This window comes from Myotis daubentonii, chromosome 3 (genome assembly GCF_963259705.1).
Source record: "Myotis daubentonii chromosome 3, mMyoDau2.1, whole genome shotgun sequence".
In the NCBI taxonomy this organism is placed as follows: Eukaryota; Metazoa; Chordata; class Mammalia; order Chiroptera; family Vespertilionidae; genus Myotis; species Myotis daubentonii.
The window spans coordinates 138,288,847-138,305,672 of NC_081842.1; the positions used below are offsets into that span (position 1 = coordinate 138,288,847).

The 16,826-nt window shown below is 43.0% G+C and overlaps 1 protein-coding gene and 1 non-coding gene across 5 annotated transcripts in view; one reads left to right on the plus strand and one right to left on the minus strand.

Annotated features, from left to right (window-relative positions):
* Positions 1 to 16,826, plus strand: part of JARID2 (jumonji and AT-rich interaction domain containing 2) — a 291,087-nt gene that overhangs the window by 219,614 nt on the left and 54,647 nt on the right. For all 4 annotated transcript variants that reach the window (XM_059688680.1, XM_059688681.1, XM_059688679.1 and 1 more), the window contains one exon: positions 13,818 to 13,994. In XM_059688680.1, coding sequence (XP_059544663.1) covers positions 13,818 to 13,994 — 177 coding nt within the window. The remainder of the gene's footprint in view (positions 1 to 13,817; positions 13,995 to 16,826) is intronic.
* LOC132231978 (U12 minor spliceosomal RNA) lies at positions 2,199 to 2,331 on the minus strand. The gene has a single exon (XR_009452155.1). It is a non-coding gene; the product is annotated as a U12 minor spliceosomal RNA (small nuclear RNA).

Consider the following 16,826-nt stretch of genomic DNA (forward strand, 5'->3'; position numbering starts at 1 on the left):
TTTGAGTTGTCTGTGTTTCCTCATTATTAGATTTGGGTTTTGCATTTTGGGCTGGAATATCACAGAAGTGATTCTTCAGTCTTCTCCGTGCATCCTGTTGCGTTGAACAAAATTTCAGTCTGTCCTTTTACTGAAGGTATCACTTGATTGAGGCTTCTCCATTGTAAAGTTCCCTTTTTAGCCCTTGTAATTAATAAATATTTTGTCTGGAGGTTCTTTGAAACACTAGATTTTATTTCTCATCAAACTCAATTTATTTATTTTCTGTCGGTATGGATCAATTTCCTGTTCAAAGGGTTATAATCTTTTACCATTATTTGTTTTGATGTTTAGATTGTTCTAGGTATCATTACTGGAGCCTCTTCAAGCTGGCTTTTTGGTCCCTTTGACATGTCCCTGTCATCCTTCCAGCCTTGCTTTCTGGCATAACAGTACGTTCCAGGCTCATCCTGTATGTTCTTTCTCTCAGCCCTGGAACCCTCCCGTTCCCCAAGGAGCGTTGTTTTTTTAGGTGACAGTTGTTCTTTACAAGCCCAGATCTGAGCCCGAGGTGTGCTCACTTCATAGCTATTAGAGTGCCACTTCTCCTAGGTGATCTGAACCTGGAGAGAGAGAGAGAGAGAGAGAGAGAGAGAGAGAGAGAGAGAGAGAGAGAGAGAGAGAGAGAGAGAGAGAGAAAGGGAGGGAGGGAGAGAACATGCTCATTTAGTATATCTAGATGTATATTTGTGTCTTTGTGTATTGAAATCCATGAATTAGCACCAGCACTTACAGTTTAACCACAGGGTTTATTCGGTTTTCTTCCTTTCTATTCTGAAAACTAAGAAACCAGGCTCCTGTTAACTGCAATGCATTTGTTTATTTGATCAATCTTTTCCAGTGTAATCCACCTCCCATCTCCCCAGGTGGACCCTTCTAGTCTCACTCAGGTCTGACACCCGCCTAGGCCACCATGGTCACTCCTCTTCTCCCTCCCTGGTTGCTCGCTCTCTCTGATTGCTTTAGGTCTGAATTGTTAGGAAAGGGGAAATGAAGAGTTAAGGTTTATGTTAGATATTATGGACTATTGATAGTCCTCAGAGACTCAAGCCATGAAGGAGAATAATTGTATTTCAGTGAGAAATTTTTTAGCAGCTGGGAATCATTTGGCCTTGACTAAAGGAAGATGAGGTAGGTGGGCCTTCTCTACCAGTTCACAGTTACATAGCTCCTTGCTGTCAGATTCTAGGTGTTGAGGTTGAAGAGGGAAGGGGATGTGCCGCACTGACTGTGAAGGGTGAGGAGAAGAGGAAAGGTAAGAATGAGAATGACCAGCTGTGAGGCTGGTAGTGTGTGGTGTGGTGTGGTGTGGTGTCAGTAATAGAGTGAGTGGGAGCAGGTCGCCAGAAGAAAGAGTCTGAGTTAAAGAAATCTTTCAAGGGTCAACAGTGTCATTAGCAGCTGAATGGTTCTGGTAAAGAAAGTTCATGGTGGTGGGAGTGTTTTACCTTTGACCATGAGTGGCTCCTTAAGAAAGTTAAAATGTATAGATTTTTTGAGGGAGGTGGGGAAGGAGGTGTGTGTGGGTGGGGGGGAGATTTGTTGTTCCGTTTACTTAGGCACTCATTGGTTAAACCTTCTATGTACCCTGACCAGGGATGGAACCTGCAACCTTGGTGTACCCAGACGATGCTTTAACCAACTGAGCTACTGGGCCAGGGTAAATACATGGGTTTTTAGTGCAGTTGGAGCCAGATTTAACTTGGAGTCATGACTTCACTATTTAATTTTCTTTAGCGGTTAAGATCCAATGATCTTGTTCCATTAGGATGTCAGAGGATTGCTCTGTTAATTATGGAATTAAGTTATAAAAGTGATTACTTTGGAGTGGGTGTTACTCATTGTTAGAGAAGATTGTGTGTGTTTGTGCCTATATAGGCATTATTTTAAGAAATATTTTCTTTGGTTTGGGAAGGTTTGGAGAGGACCTTACTTAGAGAGGTGTGCTTATTGCTCAAGTATATGTCACGTAGTGAGAATGTTACCCGGTACCCAGCTTTCACATTTCAAGACTAGACAAAAAGAGAGTCATGTTTTTTCACAGCCATAATATACTTGGAGTTGTCAGATGGAACAAAGGTGTGTTCTTTGGTTTGTGTGTCTTCCCCCCTCCCCACCCCCCCACTACCGTGCGCCGCTCCCCCCCCCCCCCCAAGGGATGGGCAGGTTGTGACTCCCAGGCAGGTCACCTTAGGGGCAAACTTTACCTGCTCAAAACTTCCTCTCACAGTAGTAGTGAGGATTTGGGCATAACCCAGATTGTTATTTTCCTTACTCATAAGTTTAAGGCATTGGACCAAAGGTTTTAATAAGTGAAGCCAAGAAGATGTATACAACAACTTTGGAAAAATGCTCTGAGCACTGGAAATGCCTTCCTGTGTTTATGATGCAGGCAGTGAAATAGGTTTTGTTACTAGTGTTTAGTTGATATACATTAAGGATTTGCAGAGCATTGCACTCTTTCTCCTATACTTTTTAGACCTGTGGTTTTAAAAGGATTAATGAGTTTTACTTTAAAAATCATGTTTTTGTGAGGTCAAGTGTGTTTACTGGATCTGCCTCTAAAAGCCCAAAATAATTTCTATGATGCCTTTATGATCCTGGAAATCTAATGGATTTGATGACATTTGATAGCATATTTTAATACTAGAGGCCCGGTGCATGAAAATTCATGTACTGGGAGGGGGGGGTGTCCCTCAGCCCGGCCTGCCCCCTCTCACAGTCCGGGAGCCCTCAGGGACAGGAGGTGACCCAACTATCAGGGGAAGGCGACACCCCCATCACACCTCTGCTGATGCCACTGCCAGCAGCGTAAGCCTAGGCCGGCCCTGGTTACCTGCGCCTCGGGCCAGCCCTGGGCAGCTGGGCAGCCACCATCCAAGGCTTGCCTGTGCCTTGGGCTGGCCCTGGGGGGCTGGCAGGCTGAGGGGCCTGGGGGATTCCAGAGGTAAGCTCATGGAGTGGCTGGGCCTGCCTAGCTGCAGGCCCGGCCTTGCTGCATGCCTGCCACCCAGGTGGGGCTTAGGAGACTGGTGCTGCCATCTTTGAGGGTGTGGCAGTCAATTAGCATATTCCCTCCTTATTGGCTGTGGGCGCTGCCATCATCGAGGGCACGGCAGTCAATTAGCACATCCCTCTTTATTAGATAGGTTGTAATTGCTTGAGCTAAGAAAAACTCTTTTGAAGAGGTAAGGGTTAAATAGATCCTTGTTTTAGTGGTACTTTAATAATTTTCTTTCAATTTAGAATTAATGATAAGATATTAAATTTTTGTTGTTATAAAATTATTTCATGTTCCTTTTGGAAATATCTGCAGACAGGATGGGGAAGTAGGCAAAAGAATAAACTTGACCTTGGCCAGTGTGGCTCAGTTGGTAGGAGCGTGCACCTAAATATGGCTCAGTTTAGTCCTGTGCACCAAAACATGGTGGCAGGTTCGATTCCTGGTCAGGGCACATACCCAGGTTGAGGGTTTGATCTCCAGTTGGAGCACATGCAGGAGGCAACTGATAGATTCCCTCCCTCCCTCCCTCCCTCCCTCCTTTCCTTCCCTTCCCTTTCCTTCCTTCCTTCCTTCCTTCCTTCCTTCCTTCCTTCCTTCCTTCCTTCCTTCCTTCCTTCCTTCCTTCCTTCCTTCCTTCCTTCCTTCCTTCCTTCCTTCATTTTCCCTATCTCCCTCTCTCCCTTCCCCTTCCTCGAGTCACTTAAAAAACCTCAAAACTCAAAATACCCTCCCTCCAATCTCTCACAGACAACCACTGTTAGCCACCTCCTTGATGAGACTGTTTCTAAATCTCCTGTGTGCATATGTGATAAGTGTCACTCCCTGAAATGGAATTGCGTTGTTTTTTTACTTTTGCCCTCTGACTTTCCAGTGTCATAGGAATTAATACCTGTTCTATTTTCCGGACGTCTTATCATTTATCTATCTAACTTTATATTTACATTTAGATGTGTTTCTCATTTTTTTATGTCAACCACTGATGACACATGTCTTCACCTAAGCTTTGCCTTCTCTGAAGTCTTTTCAGGAGAAGCTAACAGTTGGGAATTCCATGACCATTATAATACTTGTATTCTATCTATGTTTGTTCCTTTTTGCTGTGGATTCCAAATCAAATAGAGCTTGTCAGAGTTCCAAAGTTCATGTCCAGCATGAAGATGGCCAGTCACTCTATCACCCTTGGAGTGTTAGGAGTAAAGAATGCAGTTTTTAATAAGCTCAGTATTAATAGGCAACAAAGTCTGGAATCAAATCAAAGACCTGGAAATGGTATTGTTGAACGGTTACATATCATTCTTTTCTCCAGTCCCCTACTATTACTGGTAAATTTCTTGGCACTAATTTGCATATGGTAGAGAATAAATCTTGAGATCTTGGGGAAGACACCTGGCCAGCCCAAGACCATGCCTTTGCCCCACAACTCCATTCAGTGTCTTCAACGAAAAACTTGGGTGGTGAGAAACCTTCTACCTCATTAGTAATACTGGGATGAGTGCAGATATGTAAACACAGTAGCCAGTCAGTCATTCAGGGATTAAGAAGCTTTAGGGATTTTTGACAATCTATTTTAAGGCATCAGAGACCTCTTGGCTAAGTTTGGCAAGGCTCTCCTCCTTTCCTACCATGACCTGGATTTCTGAAGGGAGGAGAAGTTTGCCTGCTTTGAAGGGGGTCCACATGTCTCTAGCCAGAGGCATAATTAGTATATTTCACTAGTACAAGCAGAGAAGAGGGAGAAGTGGGTATGAACCATGTGTAAGTGCAGCAGTTCATACCATCACTCCATTTTCTGCCATTAGTCTTGTTATTCTTAATGAGTTCTGTCATCTTCTCTTTGTTCTGACTGTTGTTTATTAACAGATTAAAAAAGCTTAATACAGCAGAGCAATGGCAGGTTAAGTGATTCTGTTATTTACATTTTTCTTTTTATGGGGCCCTGCAAACAAGGTGGATTCCCAAGGGGGATTCCTTAAAATTCCCACCCATATAGTACACACTTCGTTCTTCTGACCTTGGGTGCCACAGTCCTGCATTGCTGCATGTGGAGAGTTGGCGGGGGGGTCGGGGGGGGTCTTTTAAAAAAAATATATATTTCTTTATTGATTTCAGAGAGGAAGGGAGAAGGAGAGAGAGAGAGAAACATCAGTGATGAGAGAGAATCACCGATTGGCTGCCTCCTGCACACCCCACACTGGGGATCGAGCCTGCAACCCAGGCATATGCCCCTGGCCGGAACCAAACCCAGAACTCTTCAGTCCGCAGGCTGACGCCCTATCCACTGAGCCAAGCTGGCTAGGGCTAAAAAAAAAATATCTTTATTGATTTCAGAGAGGAAGGGAAAGGGAGAGAGAGATAGAAATATCAATGATGAGAGGGAATCATTGGTCACTTGTCTTCTGCACGCCCCCCCGCCCCCCCCTGGGTATTGAGCCCACAGCCCTGGCATGTGCCCTGACTGGGAATCGAACCATGACCTCCTGGTTCATAAGTCGATGCTCAACCACTGAGCCACCGAGAGGGGAGTGGGGGATTTTTAGTCAAGAACCGCACTCTCAGCCTCTGTGAATCAGTACTTTCTGTTTTGGGACTGTCTGCCTTTGTTTCCCAAGTCTTAGAGACTTTTCAGTGATCAGCTGTCATTCAGTTACTAATTCAGCAAGCTTTTATTGAATCCTTTTTATATGCCAGACACCTAGAAAACAGACTGGAAGCAAGAAAGCAGTATCATTGGGTGGGTGGGTGGGTGGGGGGGTGTCTGTGCATATGTAATACTTGCAACAATAAAGATTTTAAAAAAAGAAAGAAAAGAAAGCCATGTCAGTGTGGTAAGTGAAAGAGAACATAGCAGTAGACACATGCCATGCCAGGGAGGAGGTATGCACCTTGCCAGCAGGAGGCAAGTGGCACTTTGCTCAGGGCTGTCGGGATGGCTGCAAGAGGAAGTGACATGAATTGGATTTGTAGAAAGGGGGTGGGGCTTGGAAGGGGTTTGGCAGAAGCCCTGCACAGGCATGGATTAGTGTTGGGGTGTATTGCTTAGAGTGCCTCAAGTTAAAACCAAGCAGTTAGATGTGTCGGGTTCTGTGGGCCCTGGGCTAGATAGGAGGGCCCTACCCAGGTTCTTCAGCTGAGAGGTGACTTAATATAACCTTTATTTAGTGAGATGATCTGGCAGCTCAGTGGAGAACTGCAGCTGCAGGAACGCCATCCCATGGGGTTATTGTAGGAATGCAGGCAGGAGGCTGCAGCCTTGACCAGGTGTCCCCATTTGTAAGATGGACATGCATTGTCTGTAGCACACAGCTCTTGTGGAGTGAGACAGGCCCAGATGGCACCTGTGGTAACCATCCCAGTGCACTTCACTTACTATTTCCCAGTGAGCTTAGGCAGACATATATAGTGGAGAGGAGGAGGGTTCAATTTGAAATTTAGAAGGAACGATCCAAAAGACCATCTGAACAGACCTCAGGTACTGGAAGGGTGGTGTTTTCTCTAAAGACAGTTGCCAGCTTTGTGGGCAAGGAGCACATTTTGATAGAGTATTGGTTTTGGGTATTGAGGATGATAAATTCTAAGTAGGGCAAATGCAAAAGCCTGGGGTGATTTAGGGGTCACAAAATGAAAGGGGATTAACCTGCTAGAAAGCAATTAAGTAATCTCCAATTGCAAGGAACACTGTGGTGCTAATAATGAACTTCCTTGAGCAAAATGGGAACGTTTTACATTATAGGAGCTCTTCTGGGAGGAAGGCACAGGGTCAGAGTGGTAGACAGCTGTTTTTTATGGATCCTTCTGCATGGTGTCGCATCTTAATTTTTGAGAATGGTTACAGTGAAAGTTTGCTCCAGAATGGTGTCTCACTGCCCTGAGGGTGTCAGTGGCCACCCTCTTTTCTCCAAGTCAAACCAGCCTTTTTCCTCATGTGCTTGCTTTTTCAATAGAGTGTGTGTTTCTTGGCTGAGTTTTGCTGAGCAAGTGATTTATTTGCCAGGATAGTTTATCAGGCTAGTTATGAAGAAATATGAAACCATGGAATTCTTAAGTGGGGAGGGGGAGGATGGATCCCTTTTAATTGTCCTGAGGCCTTGATCAGTTGTTAAGGCTCCAAGACATTTTGCTCGGAGGATTGGTTCTACTCCCAGCCAGCTGGCCTCTGACCAGGCTGTGCCCTCCCCGAATATAAAGCAGACCCCCCTTTCCCTGCCAGTGGCTGGGGATACAGGCTCTCAGTCATCTCTAGATTTCCACCTACTTTATAGAGATTCCCTTAAATTTTCCAGTCCTTCTGAAATCCATGTAGAAAACGTAGATGAAGAAAATAAACTTTAAGTAAGTATAGTCCTGTTTTGTTTGCTGAGCATCTTGCTGGCTGCTGAGGCATCGATATTCTGATAGCGCAAAGTTACTAGTATTCTTGTCCCAAATGCAAGGTGACCTTTCCCCCAGTATTCAGTTTCTGTGTTAGAATCTGTGGACACTGCATGGTGAGGAGAGCGCAGCCTTTATTGTTCAGAGTGGTTGTGTGGTCTTGATGAAGTTACTTCCTCTCTTGTTCCACTTCTAAACTCATGGGTGGAAGTGGTGGGAGCTGAACCCATCGTGTCTGCTATATGGTGTGATCTGTGCATTCCTTTGAGATAAAAGAGATCCAGAGACCCCATTGTAGTTAATGGGATGTGTATTTGTTTGTGTATGTTTTAAGCAACAATGTGTATAGAGAAGAATGTGGAAAAGATGAGTAGAGCAGTATTCCAGCTGTTAATTAAAAGATGCTTTGTCTTGGTGCTGTCTGCCTCGTCAGCACGGGAGTGGCCTTGTTGGGAGGGAAAGTGGTTCCTTCTCATTGCTGTGTCTGTGGTGGTAGGGCTGTTGAAGATAGAAGCTGTGCCCAGATGTTGGGCATTTACTGAATGTGGGATCAATCAGATAGCCATAACTCGGGGTATACATGTGCCTAGGCCAGTGCCCAGGACTGGGCCTGAAGAGAGGAGGAATGTGGAGGAAAAGAATGGCCATGCTCTGAGCAGGTTATTACTTCATCCCTCTTTCTTCCCTAAAAAGACCTATGTGGCTAAAGGTTTCTAACTCTTCATGGGGCATTACTCCACACTTATTCCCAAGTTCCAGAAATTCTAGCTGTTGAATTCATTTTGCATTCCCACACGTCTCTAGATTCTCGTCACCAATGTGCTTGCCTTCCATTTAGGAAACCAGATAGGAAGCTGACTGCCTCTGCTCTTGCCTGTGGGAGGGACGGTTTGAATTTATAGTTATGATGTTTGGTCACTGAAGCCATGTGTGGGCCCAGGAATATCACTGAAGTGTGTGCATTGCCGATGGTACTTTTGCATATGTTGCCTCCAGCTTTTAGACTGTCGCAGCTACTGTGGCTGAAGACATTGTGCTTGTCGTCCAGGCAGGTACACTGTGTCTCAGGAGACTGCCGAGCTGATGCCTCAGCCTATTTTGGGTCTCAAATGTGGAGCCCTTTTCAATGATTGGCATTTTTTTTTTTTTTTTTTTTACATACGTACAGAAAAAGAAAATGCAAACCCAGGATGGGCCTCACTGCACAGGCAGCTCCCTCTTCTACGAGGAATAAGGGTCCCCTTTGTGTTTGGCTTTGGCTGGGGGGGCTGTTCCCCAAGCCCTGCTGCTTGTATTCCTGGTGATATCAGAAATGACTTTAGCTGAACGTTTTAAAATTTTGTTGTGATTTTCATGATTACCCTTTCTTTATGGCAAGTGATAATAATTTTCTGTTACAATGGAGGTAAGTCATGCGAATCATGAATGGGCATTCCTTTAAAGAAAATAGAAGCCCATGATTATCTGGATATGGCAAGTGATATTGTGGTGTGTGGAAATGGCTGAAGTTTGGGAAATTCTTCTTCCCTTGTAAGTTGTAAAGGTCGTGTGTGACAGCTGTCCCCAGCCTTTCAGGGCACTGTGTTTGTAGAGTGGGCAGGGTGAATGGAGACATCTGGTCTGGTCTGGGTCACTGGTGCCTACAGCAGTGGCTGGTAAGACAAACTTGGATTAATGAACTCAGGCAGTTATTGCAACTGCTTTTTTCTGTGACTTTCTAGTTTCAATGGATGAAGCTTTCCTCTCCTTATGAAATCAGTAAGTAACTGTCTCTCTCTCCTTACCCAGTTCCACCCAGTTCATTTTGAAGTCTTGTTTTTCAGTTTAATATGATAGTAGGGGCTGATTACTTCTCATTCTCTTTATGTATCCTAAAGCTCAATCATGAAAATGCCAACTTTGTGAGCCAACCCAGAGTTTATGAGGTGAAGCTACAGAATTTGACTCCCCAGCTAAATGATGGTGTGCAGGGAATCCCTTTAGGGGCTTTCCAAAATAGAGCTGAGCTATGTTTAGCTTGTTAAGATAAAGAACTGGTCGGGGGAGGGAAGATAATGGGAAGGAGGGTGTATGTGTACATGATTTACGGAGAAGAATCCAATTTTATAGAAACCACAGCCTAAATTAGCGAAAGCAAGCCTTTGGATTAAGATGATTTCTGTTGTGGTTGTAACATACCACAGTTTGATTTTTGTCCAGATGAAAACATTTGGTTTTCACTTCAGTAAATATTGTGGAGACATTGCCAGCTAATTCTGAAAAGTAATGAAATACGGCCTTGGCAAAGCACAGATGCGTTCTCCACTCCCGATTCCACTCATCTGATCCAAGTTCAGATTTTTTTTTCACATTTGCTAATGCACTTGAATAATCAGGAGAGAAATCTGCCTGTAATTATAATAGAAAACTGTGTACATTTGATACACTTCGACACACACATACACAATTCTGAACCCTTATAAGATACCTACCTTTCACTGATAACTTCTGAAGCTACAGAGTCTGTAATGGAAACATATCAGGTAATTCTGGGCTCAGCCTCTCTCGTTGTCCTGCATAGGGCGTGTACCTCAGCTCATTCTCAACAGAGAGAGTCTCCCCTGAGAATACCAGGGTGAGACTCAAAACGAGGCCTGCTGAGCCCTTTCTGAGACCCCCTTATTGTCACAATTTTACTGCTGTTTTGCAGCAGGTGGTAGGAAAGTTTCTTTTCAGGAAGCATTTTAAGTTGAGAATTACCACTCTTCTAGCTCTCTAGTCCGGTTGCTACATTCTCATTTTCCTGAATGCTGGACCCATAACAAGCTTTTCAGATGTTTGCCTCCTCTGACATTTGAAAAGAAATTTTTCTAATAAATTTTCTAGAGATGACGTGTACCTCTTATGTGCCAGGATGTATAAGTTGCAAACTATTTTTAATAAAACACACACACACTTCTATCTTCAGATACCAAATATTAATTTAAATTTCTGTTGACTTAGCATCAATATTATGTAATATATCCACTCATCCATTCTACAGTGAGGAATATGGGATAATTTTCACCTGTGATAAATAGTCCAGACTTCTGTGTGCTGTTAGGATCTTAAAATATCCTTTCCATTTTGTGTGTGTGTGTGTGTGTGTCAGATTCATCCTCCTCTAAGCTTATTTGTAAATTAGATGATAGAGCTTTTACCTTAGGTAGGAAGAAATAAATATGTTCCATATGAATGTTATAACTAAGTTTGACTTCTCAGATGGTTTCATTTTCTTTCTTTTAGTTGAGGTTGTTATATAATTATTTTCTAGGTATTAGCATGTAACAGTCAGCGTTTCTCTGTTGCCTTGATTTTTTAAATATGAGATGATCTTAACTGATTTTGTCTCCAGGAGAAAGAAAGAGGTTGCTTTTGCAGTGCTGCGGTTTTTGCTGGCCTGGACTGCTAGCTCTGCCTCTCCATTACGTTGCAAATGTACATGCCCGTAGGTTCTTAGAGGGGTTTACAATAGCTACATGTGACAGGGCTTTGGAGTCCGCAACATCAGAATCTGATGATTTAGTCTCTTCCACTTGCTTCATTTTGACTACAGGTATAAAGAGCTCATTCAGGTTCTGGAGGCCTGTTCCCTGTGGGAGAAGCCAGTAGTTCATGAGGCTGCTCCTGGTAGGCAGGTTATGGGTTGGCAGTGGCCTCTTGCATGAAACCTGGAAGGAGAATTAACCATACCTGGGGAGAGTGGTGTTCCTGAGTGGCACCTGCCAGGGGGAAGAATGGGTGCCAGCCTAATATTTGAACTAATGGCCATTAGTAGTCCACTCACCTCCAGCTAAAGTTCATCATTACTGAGCAGTGATCTTTCTCCTCCACTGTCCCTTCTCCCAGGAGTCTTCCTTCCCTTTTTCATGCTAGCCTCTCCATTCCCCATCTGGTTTAACCTTTCTTTACTGTTTCTTCTTTGTTGGTGCATATCTTTAGGTCCAGACCAACATGTCAATCACCTGAATAGAACCCAAATCATCTTTTAGTGGAAGGCAGTCTGCTTCTATCCCCTGTACCCCCATGCTTAGAAGAAACCATGTCCTTTCTGACTGCAGAGCTGGTTCCATCAGAAGGACTTTGCATTCTTCTGAGTTTCAGATGAAGAGCAAATCGCTCAGAACCCCTTCATTCTTTACTGTCATCTTGTCTCCTATTTTACATTTCTCTCATATTAGCCTCTGGCTTTCTTTTAGAACACCTAGCCACTTATTTCAGTTTATTTATATTTACTGAGAAGCTGTTAAAACAAATCCTTTTAGAAGATTGGTTGTTTTCTGCTTTTGTTGAAGAAATTACCCTATACTCTTTCTTTAGGGTATTAACAAAACTTGGATGCTTGAACTGAGCTTCTAGACATTTTCTCCATTTTAGTTCTTTGAAACATAAACTCAGTGTTCTATCCATCCTCTCCAAATCTGAGTGTAAGGAATGTGATTGCTGTCTCATGCTGTTCACTTAGCATTTGAGGTTTTTAAATATCCTCGACAGATCCTGTAAGTGGAAGTTACTTCCTTGTTTCTTTCTCATATGTTCCAGGTGGATTTTACCTGATTCTCTTGGAACAGAATATTTTTATGAGTCTTACTTTCCCCTATTTTTACATTATTCCCAAATGACCCCAGTTGCAGAATTTATTTTATTTTTCTGCTGCAGGGAGGAGGAGGAAGGCCGGGGGTGGGGGTGGGGGTGGGGGTGTGTGATAGCTTACTTCCTGAAAGACATGCCAAAACCCTGTTTCCCTCCAACAGATGGCAGAGTCAGCTGTGGAAGTTACTGCAGGGTCTGCACAGAAACCTGCTCTTTTTGATACTAACCCAGCTCTCTGATTCTCTAATTTTAGCCATCGGTCAGTGCATTCGAGGTAGAGTGTAGGAAGGCTCGTTAGGAGAAATTAGACATGGATATTTCGATCTGGAAGGAATTGGAAGGGATTATTGAACCTATTCCCTCTCATTTTACCATAAAGGGAAATTTAACTGCTGAGTTCATAACTTCCAAGTGTTGAAGTTCCCACTGTGTCTGTCTGATAGCATGTAACCTGTATGGCTTATGTCATGTTACATGCTAGGATGAGTTGCAGCCTATGGTTGAATTTCTTTTTTTCACTCAAAACTGCTTGTGAGTAAATGACGAGAGTTCCTTCTGCTTTTTCATAAGTACTTACAAAGGTAGACTTAGGAAGAAGGATGCAGCAGTATTGGTGTACTGGTAAGTGGGGAGTCCTGACTGAAAGGCTCTGATTGAAAAGCTGGGATGGGTGACATCTCATTTTCCTGGTCATCGTCAGTCCTGTACTAATTGTGAAACCACATAGAACGAGAATGAACATGTTGTTCCAGTGGAAATATAGCTAACTCTTATATGATTAAATGATTTCCCCCAGAGTCAGTTTTAAGAACCTTTCTTCTGTTGAAAACTTGCTTCTAATTGGACATGGTTGGGAGGGGAGGGGTTGTGGCAAAACCACGGAAATGGCTTCTCTTAGACTATATCCAATTCTGTTATCCACTGAGGTCTCCCCTCCCCTCCCCCCACACCCAAATACATTCCTTCAGAGTTTCATTTCCACCCAGTGGTGAGACCCTCGTCACTTCTGGGGGTTTTGAATATTGGAAGGTCATCACTGCAGCAAGCGGGGAGGGCACTGGAGGCATCTGTTCTGTTTCTGCAGGTGGGTGTTTGGTTTGCCACTCCAGTCCCTGCTGCTGCTGATTCATTCCCATCTCCTCGTAGGAGCATATGGTTCTGAATTTGGACAGGAATGGTTTTTACCATTATAGTTGCAGTGTGAAATCTCCATTTGGGAAGGAGAGCAAATTGGTTACTTATATCTTTATTGATGTGACCAGTGTGTTAGCTCATTCACAGTAAAGTGGGCATGAGAGGAAATGAATTTCACATATTTATTACTTTTTCTGCTACTTGTTAGTAGCTCTCCCAGAAATATTTTATGAGAAAGAAGATTGAAGTTGTTATGGACAATAACCCAGAATAGGCTCTTGTCCTTAACACTTTGATTAGATGTTTTTATTTTTTTATTTTTCTTACTCAATTCAATCTTTGGTGGTCTTCCACCCACCCCCAAACTATTCAGATGAAATTTAAAAAATTTTGCTTTCTTATGTTTGGTGAATTGCATCATATAGCCCCTGCTGGGGGTAATTTTGCTTGAAATCTGTTGAAAGGACACAGATGGAGGATATTTTCTGGAGGGTATTTGAAAAACAGATAAAAAAATGGCAGTAGAGAGGAATACTTTGTTTTGTCTGCTCAGTCATGAGGATTTAGGTGTGTTACTTAGTAGGTGTCTGTTCGTAGTGCTGCTTCTGGAAGGGTGAGCATCCAGGCCTGTGTTGATGAGCCTCTTTCTTAAACCTCCCAGGTTCTCCTGCGCTGCCCAACAGCATGGTATATTTCGGAAGCTCTCAGGATGAGGAGGACGTCGAGGAGGAAGATGATGAGACAGAAGACGTCAAGACAGCCACCAACAATGCTTCATCTTCATGCCAGTCAACCCCCAGGAAAGGAAAAACCCACAAGCACGTCCACAATGGGCACGGTAGGATTAGTGTGGATTTTGAGTTTTAAAAAAAGATAAAGCCCTGGCTGGTGTGGCTCAGTTGGTTGAATGCCCCGTGCACGAAGAAGTCACCAGTTGGATTCCTGGTCAGAGCATATGCCGGGGTTTCGGGCTTGATACCCAGAAGGCAGCAGTCGATCATTGTTTTTCACATCAATGTTTCTCTCCCTCTCACTTCCTCTCTCTCTCAAATCAATGAAAACATATATTTTAAAAAATAAAATCCAAAGCTTTGGGTGACAGAGCTGGAACAGGTTGTCTGTTAAGAAGATGAGATGATGACAGCTTGTCAGTGGTAAAGCTAGTTCTGTATACTTCTCTAAGTGTATGACATTCTAAGGGTGAAGAGATTAGTATTACGTGGTAGAGGCAAGTCTATTCTAGATAAGTAGATTTTCAAGATGAGTATAGATACTGTTATATTGTGGAGATGATGATAAATTCCCTAAGAGCTGCAGATACTAGGAATCAGAAGAGATTCCATCTAATCAAGAGGGTTAAGAAGGTTTCATGAAGAAAGTTTTGTGATCAACTTACTGTGATTTCAGCAGATGGAGCTAGTTTAGAAAGGAAACCATTATTCAGCCTATGAAATCGGGTAAATGCAAATATATTATGAACTAGACTGATTTTTTCCCTAGAATGTTATAGAAGGAGCAGGATAAAAGGTTGGATCTCTGAGAGAGGTAACTATTTAAGTTGGCTTAAGTAGAAAGTGCCTAGTGATTTTTCAACAGGGAAGTGACTTAATTGGAGATGTGTTGTGAAGAGATTAAGCTGGCATTGATTATGAGGATTAAGTAAAGGGAAGTGACCTGAAGGAAAGGAAAATATTGGAAGGCTGTAATTGTAGGCAATGACCTAGTCAGAGGTAACAAGGGGCTAAAAGTTGGTCATGGCAATATAAATAACAGGGATGTCAGTACAAAAATGAGGAGGCACAGATGGAAATGTGGCCGGGTGGTGTTGAGAGGACTTGATAGAGAACTGAATTAGCATGGGGTGGGGGAAAGAAAGTAAGAAAAGCAGAGTGCCGCAATGACAGTGGGGTAGGAGATCTGATGGCTGTTTTCTCTGGAGCTCTGATCTGGAACTCTGCTAGACATGGTATTTCATGTACGACTCAAGAGACCCTGTGAGGTAGGGAGCCTTGTGTACAATTGGTGGAAAGTCACTGCTGCCATTAATGATTGAAGGAAAGAAATGTTTCTCATTTTTCTCTACACTGTGCACAGTGCACCAGGTGTCTTTCTGGACTCAATGAGAAACAGAGGTCCGAGACAAGCATAGCTTAGACATGCTGGAAATCTGTCCGCCTCTCATTATTGTTGGACTTCTCTACTTTGCCAATTTAATGATTGTTCATCTTTTCCACTTCTTGCTTATGCCTGTTTGTTTAAATGGTCTATAAACATGGTAAAGATGAGACCCACGTCTTAAAGATATAGAGTTTAGTTGGGGCAATGTGGTTAATAATCCCAGAGCATAAATAAAAAGTGACGACTTATTTTTAACCTTTCAGGAAAAATTTTTGGTTGTGTCCAATATTTTTTTGTTTGTTTTTGATTTGAGGGAGAGAAAGAAACAATCGATTTGTTGTTCCACTTATGCATTTGTTGGTTGATTCTGTTTTTAAAAATATTTTTTAAAGAATAGTTTATTGATTTTCACAGAGAGGAAGGGAGAAGGAGAGAGAGAAACATTGAGTGGAGAGAGCAACATCGATCTGCTGCCTCCTGCATGCCCCCTACTGGGGATCAAGCCCACAACCCAGGCATATGACCTTGACCTTAAATAGAACAGGCAGCCTCCTGGTGCACGGGAAGATGCCAGCTCTGACTTATATGTGCCTAACTGGGAATCAAACCCTCAACCTTGGCATATGGGGACAATGCTCTAACCAACCGAGCTACCTGGCCAGGGTCAGGATAAAGTTTTTTATCTGCAGTATGGTCACCAAGAAATCTTGATAGTTGAAGGAGCTGTATACCTGATTTGGAATACAGATACAAGTGTAGAGATGACCCATGAAATTCCACATAAACTGGAATATTACCTAGTTGTGGAATGGTGGCACACTGACCACCAGTTTGAAGGTCCACTTCGGGATAACTGGGAACCACAGGGTAGCGTTGAGAATATATGCCCTGCTAGTCAGGAGGAAGAATTCAGATATAGAGAATAGGGAGCTGTTGATGATTTTAGATGTGGCAATAAGATGAAACAGATCAGGGTCAGAATGATTCCTCCAGCAGTAGGGTTTAGTCTGAAGAGAAAGGAGAGAAGACAAGAGTTTAAGGATTCCAGCCAGGAAACAGCCGCTGAGAGGCTGGACTGGAGAACATACAGCAGTGCAGAAGAGTGAAAGGGGAATTTTGAAGCAGAAATAGTCAGCTTTTCACAACTGTCTGAAGAGGCAGGGTTGAAGGTAATTGAACAGGAATTGGGAAGGGAGTTGATTTGGCGGGAGTTAAGAACTTTATTATCTGTTGAGCTTGGGGTGATGGTGAAAGACAGAAGAACTACAGAGAACAGATGGACTTTTATTATTGTGGAGCTGCTGGTTGAAGCTATCAGGATGGATGAGCCTCCTGAGATAGAATGAAGCAAGAGGGAGACTTGTAGAGTTTTTTAAAAAAAGTAAATCTTGAGAAAGTATTTAATCTTGTAGTTTTACTTTTTTGGTTTAATATGAATCAAGAGCAGTAAATATGAACAAAACAGGAAGTTAGACTCCTACCTGTTAGTCTGTGTCCATGTAGTAGATATATATTTCTTCAGTTTTGTGTGATGTTCCCTCGTTCTCTGCCT